We start from the raw sequence: 15,510 nt of genomic DNA, 5'->3' as shown, positions 1-15,510 counted from the left end.
TTTTTTTTTTTGTTGTTGTTGTTGCAGTTGTCATTGTTGTTTTAGCTGGCTGGGCCAGGTTTGAACCTGCCAGCTTTGGTGTATATGGCCGGCACCCTACCCACTGAGCTATGGGCGCCACCCTGTTTTGACTCTTGATTTGGATAGCACTCTTTTGGTGGTGGAGAATTGGCTGACTTGCATTGTGCACTTTGACACTTTGTTTCTGGTTCGTATTGGTACACCCATATTTCATCACCAGTGATAACACAGTTCAAAACATCGTCTTTCCTCTCCAAAAGGTCTTGGCAAACTTCAAATCTCCTTTGCTTTTGTTCATTGGTGACCTCCTTTGGGACCATTTTTGCACATACCTTTCTCATGAGAAGATTTTCAGTTAAGATTTTCCTATTTCTCTATTAATTTTAACTTGGTCTGCTGTGCTTTTCACAATCAACTGTGATTTTGAAACATAATTCAATGAATTTTTGCAATGCCTTCATCAGTGATACTTTCTCTCCTCTCATAAAAAATTTAATCTACTGGTACACTTACACTTTCTTCATGGCATTAACCCTATAAACTTGGACTAATAGGTTCTGGATTTCACTTCCACTCTTACCAAGTTTAACAAGAAATTTAATGTTTATTCTTTGCTGTAATTCAAACTTCAACCTTCTTATGATGGCATACAAAAACAAGCAACAACAATAGTAAACACTGCTCAGCAAGACACTGCCACATATTCACATAAACACAACTGATATATCAAGGTTTTGAAACCTTACTGAGTTGTTTGAACAGTGCTGCCAACATAAGCCAATTATCAGAACTTGTATACATTGTATATATCAGATATACATTGGATATTAATTGTACCACTAAAAACCTGGAGCAAGGCAAATGCCTATTAATATGGGAATAGTAAATAAAGTATGGGATAGTCATATCATATAATGTAACCATTAAAAATAATAAATTAGCATTGTAGCACTTGATTGGGAAAGATTTCCATGAGCTTTGCTAAATATGGAAAATGAGATGGAGAATAAATATACTTTCATTTTTTAAAAAGAAGCCATTAACAAAATCCCCGTGTATATACATGTATCTATTCTGTAGATATGCTGATAGAGATATGATTACATGAACACAGACAAAAGCACAGGAGTAAACACACACATCTCAGATTGTTAAAAGTAGTTACTAGAGGAGGGGAGGGTACATAAAAGTGAAAAAAGAAACAAAAAACAAAAAATACAAGTTATAAAAAGGACCCCATATATATAGAAGCTATTTAAAAAGATTCCATGTGTACAGAATTATACAGGTGTGCGTGCACACACGTGAAAGCACAAAGCAGTAAGACAGAAAGAGAGAGCCAGATCACAGCTTACCTACAGCGACACTGTGGGCAGGTGTGTGCTGACTTGTATATTGAAGAAGCAGAGAGAAAAGTGTTGAAGGAGACACAGCCAGCAGTTAACACTGGACAAAACCTGAGCTGTAAGTTGGGGCCACAGTTAGAGAAGCTCTGTAGGGTAGACATTATGAGGTGGATCTTTAGAATCAATCCGAACTGACTCCAGATTTGGTCACTTTCTACCACTTTCAAGCACTGTGGTCTTGATCAACTTAGTTAACCCTTAGTTCAGGTTCCTTATCTATAAATTCTTGTGTCTGCTTTTCTGTTTCCTTTATCCCTGTCAAAGAGTAATCCATTCCCTTTGTACAAGTGCCTGCTCAAAGCAGGCCCTTTCACTATCTCTTATTTGCCTCTCCTAATCAGCTGTGCTTGTAATCCAGGCAGCACTTTGCTAGATGTACACAGTATGAATAATAAATAAGGAATGAAAGTCTGCAGGGCACTCTGATTTCAAAGTGCATAAACATTTGTCTGCCCCAGAAACTACATTAATCTGTTTTCTCATTCTCAGTAGAGTTGGGAGAGTGAAATAGCAAGTTCCAGATTGTTGAGGTCTAACTCTAAATTGGTGATTCCCAAATGAAGATGATTTTGTCCACAGGGGACATTGGGAAAAGTATGGGGACATTTTTGATTGTCATAACTGAAGGTGATATGGGCTCTTAGTGGGTACAGGCCAGTATGCTGTGAAACATCCTAAAATGTATGGGGCAGCCCCACAATAAAGAATTATCTGCCCCCCAAAGTCAATAGTGCCATCATTGAGAAACCCTGCTCTAAATGTACATGTCCTATCAAATTACATTTCAGCTGTCATACTAGATAGCGAGTTAGTCCATTTACATATTTATAATTCCAGCATGTATACAACTCAACAATCTGTACTCTTTGTCACAAGGAACAATGCTGTATAATGACCAATTTGTTGAGGTTTTTTTTTTTTTAATGTGCCCTAAACAAAATTCCACCTCTTAATTTAGCCTCCCCTACAGATCAATGCTCTATATTCAGTCATACTAAATCTGCTTTCACATACGGCCTCTTTTATGAGACCAGAACTAGTTGAGACAGGTGATAAATCATGCTTTGATAGGAGTTCTATTTTCCCCTAAGAGGTCATTCCTAATTTCAAAGCAACCAACCTTTAAAAATTCCAGGCAGTAATCATAAAATCTAAAAGCTGGAATTCAAGCTGCAAACAACTTGTGTCTCTAAAACCACAAATTCAGAGTGGTGCTGTCGTTGCTCAGAGGCAATGAATCACTGCTCACATGCTCACAGATGTAAATTCCTCCCAAAAAGAAAAAAACCTTTATAAAACAAATTCTTCTGTTATGAAACTGGCATGCCTGAGCCTGTTTAAGAGCATTGTCACGGATCACACTCACAGTGTGATGCTCTGGATGCTCTGTGCTGTAGAAAATGCCCAACAGTCACTGACGGCCTGTCCTCACTACCAGTCTAGTCATAGGTGAGGTCAGTTACTGCCCTGGAGAACTTGCATTTGAGGATCTTCTCAGGAACAAGAAGCTCTGAGTATAGATGCTTGTCATTATCCTCTGAGTACCACCTGCACCCCACCTGGGATCCTCTGTTCATCTCTGGAGTAAGAGCCTCCATTCACCTAGTCTGCCTCTTCCCGAGGTTCAGGGAGGCAGCCCACCTTGAACCCAGAGGTCCTCAGGGGCTGGGCCAGGCATTTGATGCTTAGCATACAGGGCCCTGAATGGTCCTCATCTGCTGCAGTCTCTTCCTTGCTGCCCAGAGACAGCAGACACCTCAAAGCTGGGACTGTGTTTCATACTATGCTTCCCAAACACGATCACCTGGTGATTCTATAAATGGCAGATTTTGACTCAGAAAGTCTGGGGTAAGGTCTGAGATTCTGCATTTCTAACCAAGACCACACTTTGAGTAGCCAGGACTCAGACCTAGTTGAATCCCCAGGAGACTTGATCACAGCAGGCTCTAAATAAATATTGATGGTGAAGGGGTGCGACTGTTAGTTCTTTGTAAATGAGTGCCAGAATTAAGAAGACAGATCTGCCATGTCAAACCCCAGGCTCGTCACTTAGGAAAAACACTGCCAGAACTGACCAAACATGGCATTGTTTGAGTTATGAAAAGCTTTTTGCTGGTTACACACTAATGCCACTGAGAATGACTAAAGCAGTCATTAAAAAAAATATTTAACTTGGTAAAACTTTCAAATCAGGGAAAAGAGATTTATCAGAAATTACTGCTTTTCCCATCTGAGGGCACTTCAATCTTACAAGGCAAAGTTAAGAGAAGCTAAACTTTAGCAAGAGTCATGCTTCAAATGCAGGGTAATATAAACATCTGCTTAGAAGAGCTCAAAGAGAACAAGTAGGTAAGACATCTCTCCATCATTTCAGGAATAACTCATTTGCACTCTGACATAAACTAGTTCTGCATTTAACGTACTGGAAACATGGAAATCTTCAGATACACCATTAAAAAAAAGATGGATATATAGGTGTTTGTTGTACAATTCTGCATACTTTGATAGTATGTTAAAGATTTGGGGTTACAGTTCTGGTTAAGATGGAGTGAGCACATTCCACCCTGTCTCTCCCACCAAATATAATGAACAGAATGAAGGGAGCACCCAAGGAATGAAAAGTAAATTGTAGCAGGAAGATTGGGGAAGGAAACTACTAGAACTCAGCCTGAACAATCTTACAATGAGCACCCTGATTCTTTTGTCCTTCCATACCCTTCAACTTGGACTCAAAGCAGCACAAATCATGAACTGTGCCCTGCATGTAGACTGAAAGAGTTCCAAGGAAAGCTTATATTTCTGCTCCCCCTATAACCAGAGAGGGTGGGAGAAATCCTCTGTATCCTTTTTCTCCTCTGGCCCTGCCTCCAGCCAAGCCCCATTCCCAAAGCTACAACTCCTGGTAGCAGGAACAGCCACAGTGGCTGGACAAACACCTAATACCCTGACATAGGGAGATCCTTCTCTCTGACCAGAGGAACTGTGGATTATAGGTGTGAGCCACCATGCCTGGCCTCACTGCAAAGGTTTTGAAAATTGAAGTGACACTGATACCAAATGATGCTGAAAAAAAATTGGTCATCCATATGCAAAAACAAAAGAACCTTGATCTATTTCTACCTTGTACTACAATTAACTCAAAATGGACCATATATCTAAATATAAAACATAAAGCTATAAAAATTTTAGAAGAATAATATGAGAAAATCTTCCTGACCTTAAGTAAGGCAATCATTCTTAGACACAGCATCACAAGATTCATTTTTAAGAAAATAGGTAAATTATACTTTACCAAAATTAAAAGCTTTTTCTCTATAAAAGAGTCTAAAAAGACAAGTTATAGACTGTGAGAAAATATTTGCAAACCACACATCTAACAAAGGACTTGTATCTAAAATTTATAAAGAACTCTTAAAACTCAAAGGTAAGAAAGCAGCACATTTCACAAAAATGTTCAAAAGGTTTGAACAGACATTGCACTAAAGAAGATATACAAACAGTAAATAATACATTAAAAGATGTTCAATATCATTAGCCATTAGGGAAATGCAAATTAAAACCACAATGAAATGCCTATACATACTTGAACGGTTAACATTTGGGGAGGGGGATGACCATATGCAGATGAGGGTGCAGAACCAGTTGAATTCTCCTACATTGCTGGTAGAAGTGAAAATGGCATGGCCAACTCTGAAAAACAGTTTGGGGGTGGCGCCTGTAGCTCAAAGGAGTAGAGTGCTGGCCCCATATGCCAGAGGTGGTGGGTTCAAACCCAGCCCTGGCCAAAAACAAAACTGAAAAACAGTTTGGCAGCTCCTTGTAAAGTTATGCAAACACTTACTATATGACCCAGTTATCTAACTCTTAGGTATTTACATTAAAGAAACAAAAACATATGCTTACACAAATACATGTGAACGTCTATGGCAGCTTTGTTTGTAATAGTCAAAAGCTGGAAACAACCTTGATGTTCTCCAACTGGTGAATGGATAAGTAAACTGTGGTAATCCATAAAATGGAATAATATGCAGCAATAAGAAGGGAGGACTTATTGATACATACAACAATATGGATGAATTTCAGAGGCATTTTGCTGAGTAAAAGAAGTTAGTCTTAAATGGCTATATAATATGTATTGCTTATATGACATTCCCAAGAAGGCAAAACTATGGAGATGGAGAAGATATCAGTGGTGGCCAGCACAGGAGAGGTTTGACTTAAAGAGGTGGTCTGAGGGAGGGAATATTCTGGGTGATGCAGCTGTTCTGCATTATGATAGTTGTGGTAGTAACATGGATACACAAGCAGTCTCTGAGTTACAAACATACACCTTACACACAACTTACACTTACGAATGGAGGTTATTGTAGTAAGTCCTCAAGTTACAAACATCTGTCTAATGCATGACAGATGTTGCACTTCCTGTCCCAACTTTAATACAAATTCAACTTAAGGACAAACCTACAGAACCTATCTTGTCACAACCCAGGGACTGCCTGTATACATGTATTAAAACTCATAGACCTATATACCAAAAAGAAAGTTTCTTGTATAGTATGTTAATTTAAAAATTAAAGTAAAATTAAAGAATACTGTATCAGGTGTTCCATGTCAAAATAAGAATACACTTGGCTAATCTGGTATATTACCAAAGTGTCTTTTGTAGGTGAATACATATTACAAAATAATAAAATGTCAATTTCCCGACCTTAAAAGGACACATTACTCAATTACTATAACCATCAACACGACTAATTATACTCACAAAGTGAGAGTGCTTTGGGAGCCAATTTTTAATTCTTTTTTTTTTTAAACATAACAGTCTACTTGCCCACCATTACCACAGCAATAAATTAAAGGAGGATATGCCCTACTGGTTATACAAAGAAAAACCCTCATCATTATCAAGTCTAGGCCTTGTCTGTGACTGCCAACAAGATGACCAATGGCAGTCTGACTTCATTTATCTTCCAAATATTTACTAAGCACTAAACCCAGATCCTGTGAAATATGAAGGTAAAGCAATGCTGAGCCTCACCCAGGTTACAGTTCAGAGACCAACTACAATACCTCTGCGGGAATCTTCTTAGCAGTTTAACCTAAGAACTATGGTTCACTGGATAATTAAAAACCAAGAACTTTAGAGCAAGGCTATCATCTTCTTCAACAACTTGAGATGATGAACATGATGGTGGGTCTCTCCAGCCAGTTTCCTTGTGCTACAGTAAAGTATTAAAAGAAAGTGGGAAAAGTAGGTGAAAAATCCCCAACCTAGATTTTGAAATTTAGGTAGACAAATAGTTAAGCTGATCTGTAGTTAACAGCTCTTTGAGACAGGTTCATTCAAATCCTGACTTGGCCCTTTTTAGATGTAATTTGGGGTGGCAAGATATTTAATCTCTCTGTCTCAGGCTCCTTATCTATAAACTAGTTATTATAATAATACTTCTCTCATAGGTTGGGAGGGGTAGATATCAAAGTTCTAAGACTTTGTGCCTGGTACCTAGTACATGTTTAATAAGCCTTATTTATTTTCAGAGTTCATACAGCAAACGCCAAGATTTAATGACCCTGGGGTCAGTTAGCTTCTGTCTTCCATGTCCCTTATATTCTGGACCACCATCTTACTCTTACAAATGCATGGTAATGGCCATAAGGTCAACTGGGAAAAATAGCAAAAGCCCAAGCCCTGCAAGTAATGGGTAAACAATTGAGTCACCAAATACAAAGAGCTCATAATAAGTATATTCTCTCCAAAAAGACCTTTCCAGAAGGAACACTGCCAAAGGAAATATTTTGTGTGCATGTGAAGAAAAGATATCCAGAGTGACCAGATTCTCCCTGTGCATTGGTTATGCTACCACCCATTCTACCAAATGAAGATGAGCTTACCTTATCAGCAACATCCACCCTGGCCTTGTGCTTAAGCAAGAAATTCACTACAGATAAATGATTTCCCCCAACTGCAAAATGCAGGGCTGTCCGGTTCATCTGAGGAAACATGAGTTTTGTTTTTAGTTATCTGATCATTGTTTAGCCTGTTTAGGTTTCCTGTTTCTTGAATGGCCAAACTTTTTTGTCAGTTGTTTCCACTTTGATTATTTCGCTTTAATCTTTGCCTTTGAACATTGCAAGAATGTGTTCAGCAGAATTTTGCTTTCATTATCAGATAACATCATAGAATTTGGCAATTCGCTGAAGAATATACCTCAAACTGAAACCCATTACACAACATGTTATGCAATAGAGTGGATTTCATTCAGAGAGTAAAAGTCAGTATTTCCTCCATATACAATCATTAATAATTTTTCTGCTTAGAATATGGTACATTGATATTGCATAGTAAAACTTTTCCTAGATGTTCAATCCATTCACATTCTTTTTCTAGATTTTTTTTTACTGTAAATTTTACTGAAATAAATAAATTGCTACCAAAAGGAAGAAGGAAAAGAGGAGGGAAGGGGAGTGGAAGGAAGGTAGGGAAAGAAAGACACAGAGATGGACGACATAGAGAAGAACAAAAAAGCAAGCTCGGAACATCTTTCACTCCAAGGGAAAGTCAACATCGTGCTTGTGGGATGCCCAGAGACAGTACAATACATTTCAGACCACGGGGGTTTTGCCTGTAAGTAATATAGGTATCATATTTCCTGTATTCGAGACTGTTTTTGCTCCCAAAGAAGATGTCTGAGCATGGCTTTATTATTATTAGTTTCAGAGAAATAATCATAAAACTATGAGAACTGTTTAAATATTTTATTTTGTTTGTAGTGTCAACCTAAATAACAAATCAGACAGAGCTTCTCTAAAAGAAAAGATATTATTAGGGAATGAAGCATTCCTATAGGAATACATACGCCATACCAAATTGCGGTGGTAAAGGAACACAAGGGTTTTAAAGGGAAAAAATGAGGAGGATGGATTACATAATTATTGTGAAATAATCATCCTTGGCTACAGAGATCAATGTCTAAGGTTGGACAGGCAATTGCTGGGCAGATGTCCTTGCAGAAGCTTTTTCGTGTAAGGTTGCAATGGCCTTTGTGCAAGGTTGTGGTTTTTGCAATTCTTTGCGATAGTTTCTGTTATCAGGCTTACAAGCACGAGAACCCTCTTTTCATAATCTTCCCTGGCTCTATTTGTCAGAGTTTTCCAAACACTAGTGACTCTACTTTGGTCCTGACAACTTTCAAAGTAGCTAAACTGGTAATAAAATAAGTTTGACAAAACACAAGTTATCTTGACATTGTTTGCAATTTAGAGCTTTGCTGTACCATGTCAAATTTGGGACTGTAAGCTCCCCTATTAATTTTATTTGTGAATAAGGATGCAAGCCAAAATAGTAGCCAAGACAATTCAGGGAAATCATTTATATTTTTTAATCCCTATATTCAGAGATTTTAAGAAACTCTATAAGAAATGATGTTAATAATTTGCCATACTTGGAATTAAAACAGATGTCCTTAGAAATTTAATGCAATTTATCAGGTGCTGATAACAACTTGCCATACAGTTTGTAATTTAATATTAGACTGTACTATTGCTCTAGGTACTTGAACATAAAAGCACAGTTAAGGCCTGGCATGGTGGCCTCCTCAATGCCTGTAATCCTAGCACACTGAGAGGCCACAGTACTGGATTGCCTGAACTCAGGAATTGGAGAGCAGCAAGAGCAAGACCCTGTCTCTACTAAAAATAGAAAAAACTAGCTGGGTGTTGTGGCATGTGCCTGTAGTCCCAGCTACTTTGGAGGCTGAGGCAAAAGGATTGTTCAAGCCCAAGAGTTTGAGGTTGCTGTGAGCTAAGCTGCCATAGCACTTTACCCAGGGTGACAGAGTGAGACTGTCTCATAAAACAAACAAACAAACAACATAAAAGCATGATTAAAGTCTCAAAAAGTTGTATATGGAAAAATTTTACACGGGTAAAAAAGAATATTGTAGAATATTTCCTGCTACTTGGAAAAATGAATACTGTTTCACATAATCAACAAATAATTTTCCATGGTCACAATATATCCATAAATATTTTTGTAACTATGCAGATATTACCTTCAATGATCCTTGCTTATTTCTGTTCTTATCTTTTCCCCTCCCATCTATCCTCTCTTCTTTCCTCCCTTACTTCCTTTCCTGGTATTGTTCCTTGTTTTCATATTGCTATGGTACAAAATTTAGCTGTTTTTCTGCTCTTTCTAGGATATCTATGGAACATGAATACTAGATACACCCATCACACATCAGACACACACACACATGCACACACATTGTAGACACAGGCGTGTAAATGCACACACATAAGCAGACACCCCCCCACATACACACACCCCTCTCCTAAACATCCTTCCACTGCATTTGATGGGTGACTTCAGATTCTAGTTTCTGTTTCTATGACCTGACAACCTGGAATAGATGCAGGTTTTATGGAATGTGAATATTTAGGAAGCCATCTTTGAAGACAGTCAGAAGGCTTAACTAGTTGCAGTTAAAATGTCTTTTTGAGATTTTTATAAAATAATACAGCCACGGGAAATTGTTGCTAGAGCCCTCCCAGTGCCTTAGAAGGGGCCTGTACAAGCAGGGGCCCTGGAGCTTACACTTACGCATTTGGCATTAAATCCACCTTGGCTATAACTACCCTATAAATTGTCCTAAGCAATTGAGATGCCCCCCCAACCTATTTACTTTGATAAACCCTCCCATGAGGGGCAGTCAAGAAATTCTCACAAAACAGACCAGTAGAGAACCCATATTTCTTTCTTTGTTTTTCTTTTTTTCTTTTTTCTTTTTTGGAGACAGAGCCTCAAGCTGTTGCCCTGGGTAGAGTGCCATGGCATCACAGCTCACAACAATCTCCAACTCCTGGGCTCAAGCGATTCTCCTGCCTCAGCCTCCCAAGCAGCTGGGACTACAGGCACCCGCCACAACATCCGGCTGTCGTTGTTTGGCGGGCCTGGGCTGGATTCGAACCCGCCAGCTCTGGTGTATGTGGCTGGCGCTTGAGCCACAGGTGCTGAGCCAGGAAATCTGTATTTCTGACAGTGAACTTCTCTCCCCAAACCCAGGCACTGAAAGAACAAGGAAGAGCCCGGTTTCAGAAAAGGCCTCCTTGCCCAACATGTAGATGAGCTATATAAAAGCAGTAACAAGAAAATCCACAAGCCCCTTTGGATCCTAAATTTGAAAAAACTCAACCACAAAAAATACCATTGTAAAGAAAACGACCCAGATTGTATAGCAAAACTTGCTCTGCCTTTTTAGAGTGTGTGAGGTCAAACTGATTCACAGGCACAATCCAGGACCAAGTTTAAGCCCCTTGCCTTGACAGCTGGCTTTCCTGCCCACCTACAGACTTCGCACAGAGGTGCATGATGAATACCCAGAGACTATTTCACTGATGGATTCTGCCATTAGCTTAAACACCGCAGCTTTACCCACAAAGGAGACTTCATCTCAGCCAGCACATTTTTATTTTTATTATTTCAGTTGACAACTCCAAGGTATCACTTGGAGTAGCCACTTGTCCTATTTGTGACTTTTACTTACATTGTTCACAGCATTAATGTTTACCTTCTTTTCAAACAGCTTCTCCATAAAATCCAAATTATTGCTTCTAGTGGCATTCTGAAAGCTTTTCTCATTTGGCAGTACTGAAAGAAAGCGAGCAAGCGTGACTGAGAAAATTTAAGAAGGCCAAAGAGAAAGACATTTCATATGCCAAGCTTCGTAACTCTAAAAACTTGAAACAACAGTTGTGAGTCTTTCATATTTTTGCTACTTTCTTTAGGATATGGGGACTTTGCTTCAATATTTTCTAAAGCTATAGTATCCAAATTCCACTTTCTTCTTATGCTGCATTTTCACACACTTAAAAAATGTTCCTGACCCCAAACAAAACATTATTCACAAGGACCACACTGAAGTCAGCAATGTGGTATCTGGCTTAGGAGGTCAGAGGGTGGCCACAGATTTCCCAGGGGACATTGTTTGTAAAAAGCTTGTATAAGATTAGACAGGGAGGAGTCCAAATGTTCCACAAACGCTTACAGAGATAAAACTGTTGTTTGCAGAACTCACTACAGATGCCAGGGCTGCAAAAACAAAACCTTAAAATGCAGCCTCTCATATATACACACAAAGGCTAAAAGAGATGAATGTGTTTTATTCTCATTCACGTGAAAAGACACAAATGCAGATTCACACCTACTACAAAGTTTACATAGCATGCGCATATACACATTCAGATGGCATGCTTTATTAACTAGCGTGGAAAAGATTCCAGGATTTAGTAAGTTTTTTCCATTTAAAGGAGCTAGATCAGGGGACAGCCTCAACATCGGATAGTTCCAATGCTGGATGATAAAATCAGAATTGAGGTTAAGTAGAATCAATCATATATCATCCCCCCAAAGAAAAGAGCATTAGAAAGATTTCGTAGATATGTTGCTAAATAATTTCCCAAGTTTTTGCCAAAGGCTTGTCAGAATCCTGCCAAGTCCAATCAAGAACCAAGGAGTATCTTCAAGGAGACATTGATATGGGTTGAATTTTTTCTCTCCAAAATTCATATGTGGAAGGCCTCGCCCTCAGTACCTCAGAATGTTGACTGTATTTATAGGTATGTCCTTTAAAGAGGTAATTAAGGTAAAATAAATTGGTCACGTGGGTAAACAAGAATATGATATGACTGGTGTTCTCCATGAAGACAAGACTAGGTCGGGTATAATGGTTCACACCTGTAATCCCAGGACTCTGGAAGGCCAAGGCAAGAGGATCACTTGAGGCCAGGAGTTCAAGACCAGCCTGGGCAACATAAAAACACCATATCTCTACAAAAAATTTAAAAAGTTAGCCAGGCATGGTGGCGTGTGCCTGTAATCACACATGTGGGAGGATGGCTTGAACTCAGGTGTTCTGGGATGCACTGGGCTATGATCACACCACAGCAGACATAGAGATTTTCTTGGCAGCTTGGGCAACAGAGTGAGATCCTATCTCAAAAGAAAATTTAAAAAATTAAAGAAAAAAAAAGAATATGATACAGGCACACACAGTGGGAAGATCACGTGAAGACAGAGGGAAAGGCCTCTATCTGTAAGTCAAGGGGAGGGGCCTGGTGAGACACCAACCATGCTGTCTCTTTGACTTCTAGCATCTACTGCTGTGAGAAAATAAAATTCTGTTGCTAAAACCATCCAGTCTTTGTTACGGCAGCCCCAGCAAACCAATACCGATTTACATGTTCATTCTATCACCTCTCTTCCTTCCAATCCCCACTCTTATCACCATTCAGGGTGAATCAGTATCCTTGCAGATGATTATACCAACACTGTGGCCTCTTAGTTCCCCGACTCCCTCACCTCTAGTAATCCTTCCCCATCTGCCCTTAGCCACCTAATTATAGGAACACAGCTAATCATCACCCCAACTACACTATCTCTGAAATCTTGACTTCACAAATCCCATTTTCTGACCCCCTTGCCTTCCATTTGGCTAACTTGCACCAGTTCTCCCACTCTAAAAATCCTAAGACCTCATAAAGTCCTCCAATCCTTTATTCCAGTGATCTGCAACTGGTGTGCCTGGGGCAACAGAGTGCCATGGCATCATACCTCACAGCAACCTCAAACTCTTGGGCTCAAGTGATCCTCTTGCCTCAGTCTCCCAAGTAGCTGGGACCACAGGCGCCCACCATGATGCCTGACTAGTTTTTTCTATTTTTAGTAGAGATGGGGTCTCGCTCTTGCTGAGGCTGGTCTTGAGCAATCCACCTGTCTCAGATTCTCAGACTGCTAGGATTACAGGCATGAGTCACCACACTCAGCCCCTTATGAAAAAATTAACTCACAATGAATCATAAATGTAAGTGTTAAACATAAAACTATAAAACTTTTAGAAGAAAACAGAGGTGAAAACCTTCAGAACCTGGGTTTAGGCTAAGAGTTCTTACATATGCCACCAATAGCATGACCATAAGAGAAAAAAAGTTGATAAACTGGACTTTATCAAAATGTAAAACTTTGCCCTATAAAAAATATTATTAACAGAATAAAAAGACAGGCAATGAACTGGGGGAATGTATTTGCAAATTATATATCTGACAAACTATATACACAATATATAAAGAACCCTCCCAACTCAACAGTAAGAAAATAATCCCACTGAAAAATAGAGAAAAAAGACTTTGTCTTTGTTCATTTTCCATTGCTATACAGAATACCACTGGGTACAGTATAATAGGCACATTATAAATGGAAGTTTATTTAGCTCATGGTTGCGGAAGCTGGGAAGTCCAAGAATACGGTACTGGCATCTGGTGAGGGCCTCCTTGCTGTGTCCACACATAGCAAGAGGGCAAGAACATGTGAAAGCATCAGCTCAGGTCTCCTTCTTTTTACAAAGCAATCAGTCCCATCATGGAGGTTCTACCCACCCTGATGACCCTATCTAATCTTCATTACCTCCTAAAGGACCTACATCCATTTAACCTATGAATTTGTAAGTTATCAATACATGAAATTTGGGGGACACATTCAAACTAAAGCAGATTTTAATGGAACAAAGAGGAACCAAGAGGGATACACATGGCATCATTAGCCATTAACAAATTTACATTAAAACACAGTATCAGGCTTGGCGCCTGTAGCTCAGTGGTTAGAGCACCAGCCACCTACACCAGGGCTAGCGCCCAGCCTGGGCCTGCTGAACAACAATGACACCTACAACAAAAAAATAGCCAGGCTCTGGGCTAAGTGCCTGTAGTCCCAGCTAATTGGGAGGCTGAGGCAAGAGAATCGCTTAAGCCCAACAGTATGAAGTTGCTATGAGCTGTGACAACACAGCACTCTAGTGAGGGTGACATAGTGAGACTCTGTCTCAAAAACAACAACAACAAAAAACACAATATCAATACACACCTATTTCAATGTCTAAAATTTTTTTAAAAAATCTTGTCAATACCAAGTTTAAGCTTCTTTTTAGGGCCTCAAAGCCCTGCATACCTCCTCAGCCTCATTTGCTCTTCCCTCCACTCCTTATGCCCCAGTTAGGCTGGTCATCTTCCTCTTTCTAGTATCAGGTTTTTTTTGTTTTTTTTTTTTTGCAGTTTTTGTCTGGGGCTGGATTTGAACCCGCCACCTCCAGCATATGGGGCCGGAGCCTGACTCCTTTGAGCCACAAGTGCCGCCAAAGTATCAGTTTTATTCCTGCCTTGAATTTACTGTTACTGTTGCTTGTCCTGCTTCTCCCTAGGACCCATGGCCTTCACAAGCACTTACCATTACCCTAAATTATATCGTTCATTTATTGCTTTTGTTCTCTCTTTCTTTCTTTTTTTTTTAATCTAGCAACCTTTCACCACAACAGAATGTAAAGCTCCCCCAGAACAGGGGTTGCCTTGTTCTCTGAATCTGCACTTCTAGAACATGCTAGCAAATAGTAAGCCCTTGAAAATATTTCTGGAATGAATTGCACATTATAGGAAGGAATTAGTGTACAGCTCCTGAGGTTGGTCTTCAGGAAATGAGACGATCCCTGCCAGCCCACTTGGACGGTGTGCCCAGTTAACAGAGGTGAATCATGCTAAACTTTTTTTTTTTTTTTTTTTTTTGAGACAGAGTCTCACTTTCTCACCCTCAGTAGAGTGCTGCCCCATCACAGCTCATAGCAACCTCCAGCTCTTGGGCTTAGACGATTCTCTTGCCTCAGCCTCCAGAGTAGCTGGGACTACAGCGCCCACTACAACGCCCGGCTATTTTTTTTTGGCTGGCGCCGGGTTCGAACCCACCACCCTCGGTATATGGGGCCGGCGCCCTACTCACTGAGCCACAGGTGCCGCCCATCATGCTTAACTTTTGAACTCTTGAGCAGCTGCCTCAGTTTAGGTTATAAATTACTCCCAAGACATGGGTGATCCACTCCATGCTTTAAGAACCTAAGTGCAGAAAGGGTAAGTGATTTATTTAAAATCAGAGAATAAATCAGTGCATGAGTCACGATATAAGAGAGAACAAACAGCACATAAAACTCGTTCCTTATTTACAAAAGGGCTTAATCATTTCTTTAAAAAGCCTCCGCCTTGGCTC

General features: G+C 39.7%; 1 protein-coding gene across 1 annotated transcript in view; it reads right to left on the bottom strand.

The window, feature by feature from the left end:
* ANKDD1B (ankyrin repeat and death domain containing 1B) overlaps positions 1 to 15,510 on the bottom strand; it is a 60,934-nt gene that overhangs the window by 38,935 nt on the left and 6,489 nt on the right. The window contains exons 3-4 of the mRNA XM_012802745.1: positions 10,973 to 11,076; positions 7,320 to 7,418 (exon numbers count right to left, since the gene is read on the bottom strand). Of these exons, the coding sequence (XP_012658199.1) occupies positions 7,320 to 7,418; positions 10,973 to 11,076 (203 nt within the window). The remainder of the gene's footprint in view (positions 1 to 7,319; positions 7,419 to 10,972; positions 11,077 to 15,510) is intronic.

Source organism: Otolemur garnettii, unplaced genomic scaffold (assembly GCF_000181295.1).
Source record: "Otolemur garnettii isolate 467f Iridium unplaced genomic scaffold, OtoGar3 scaffold00017, whole genome shotgun sequence".
Classification (NCBI taxonomy): Eukaryota; Metazoa; Chordata; class Mammalia; order Primates; family Galagidae; genus Otolemur; species Otolemur garnettii.
The sequence above is the reverse complement of the archived record's forward strand: the minus strand, read 5'-3'. Positions and strand labels throughout refer to the sequence as shown.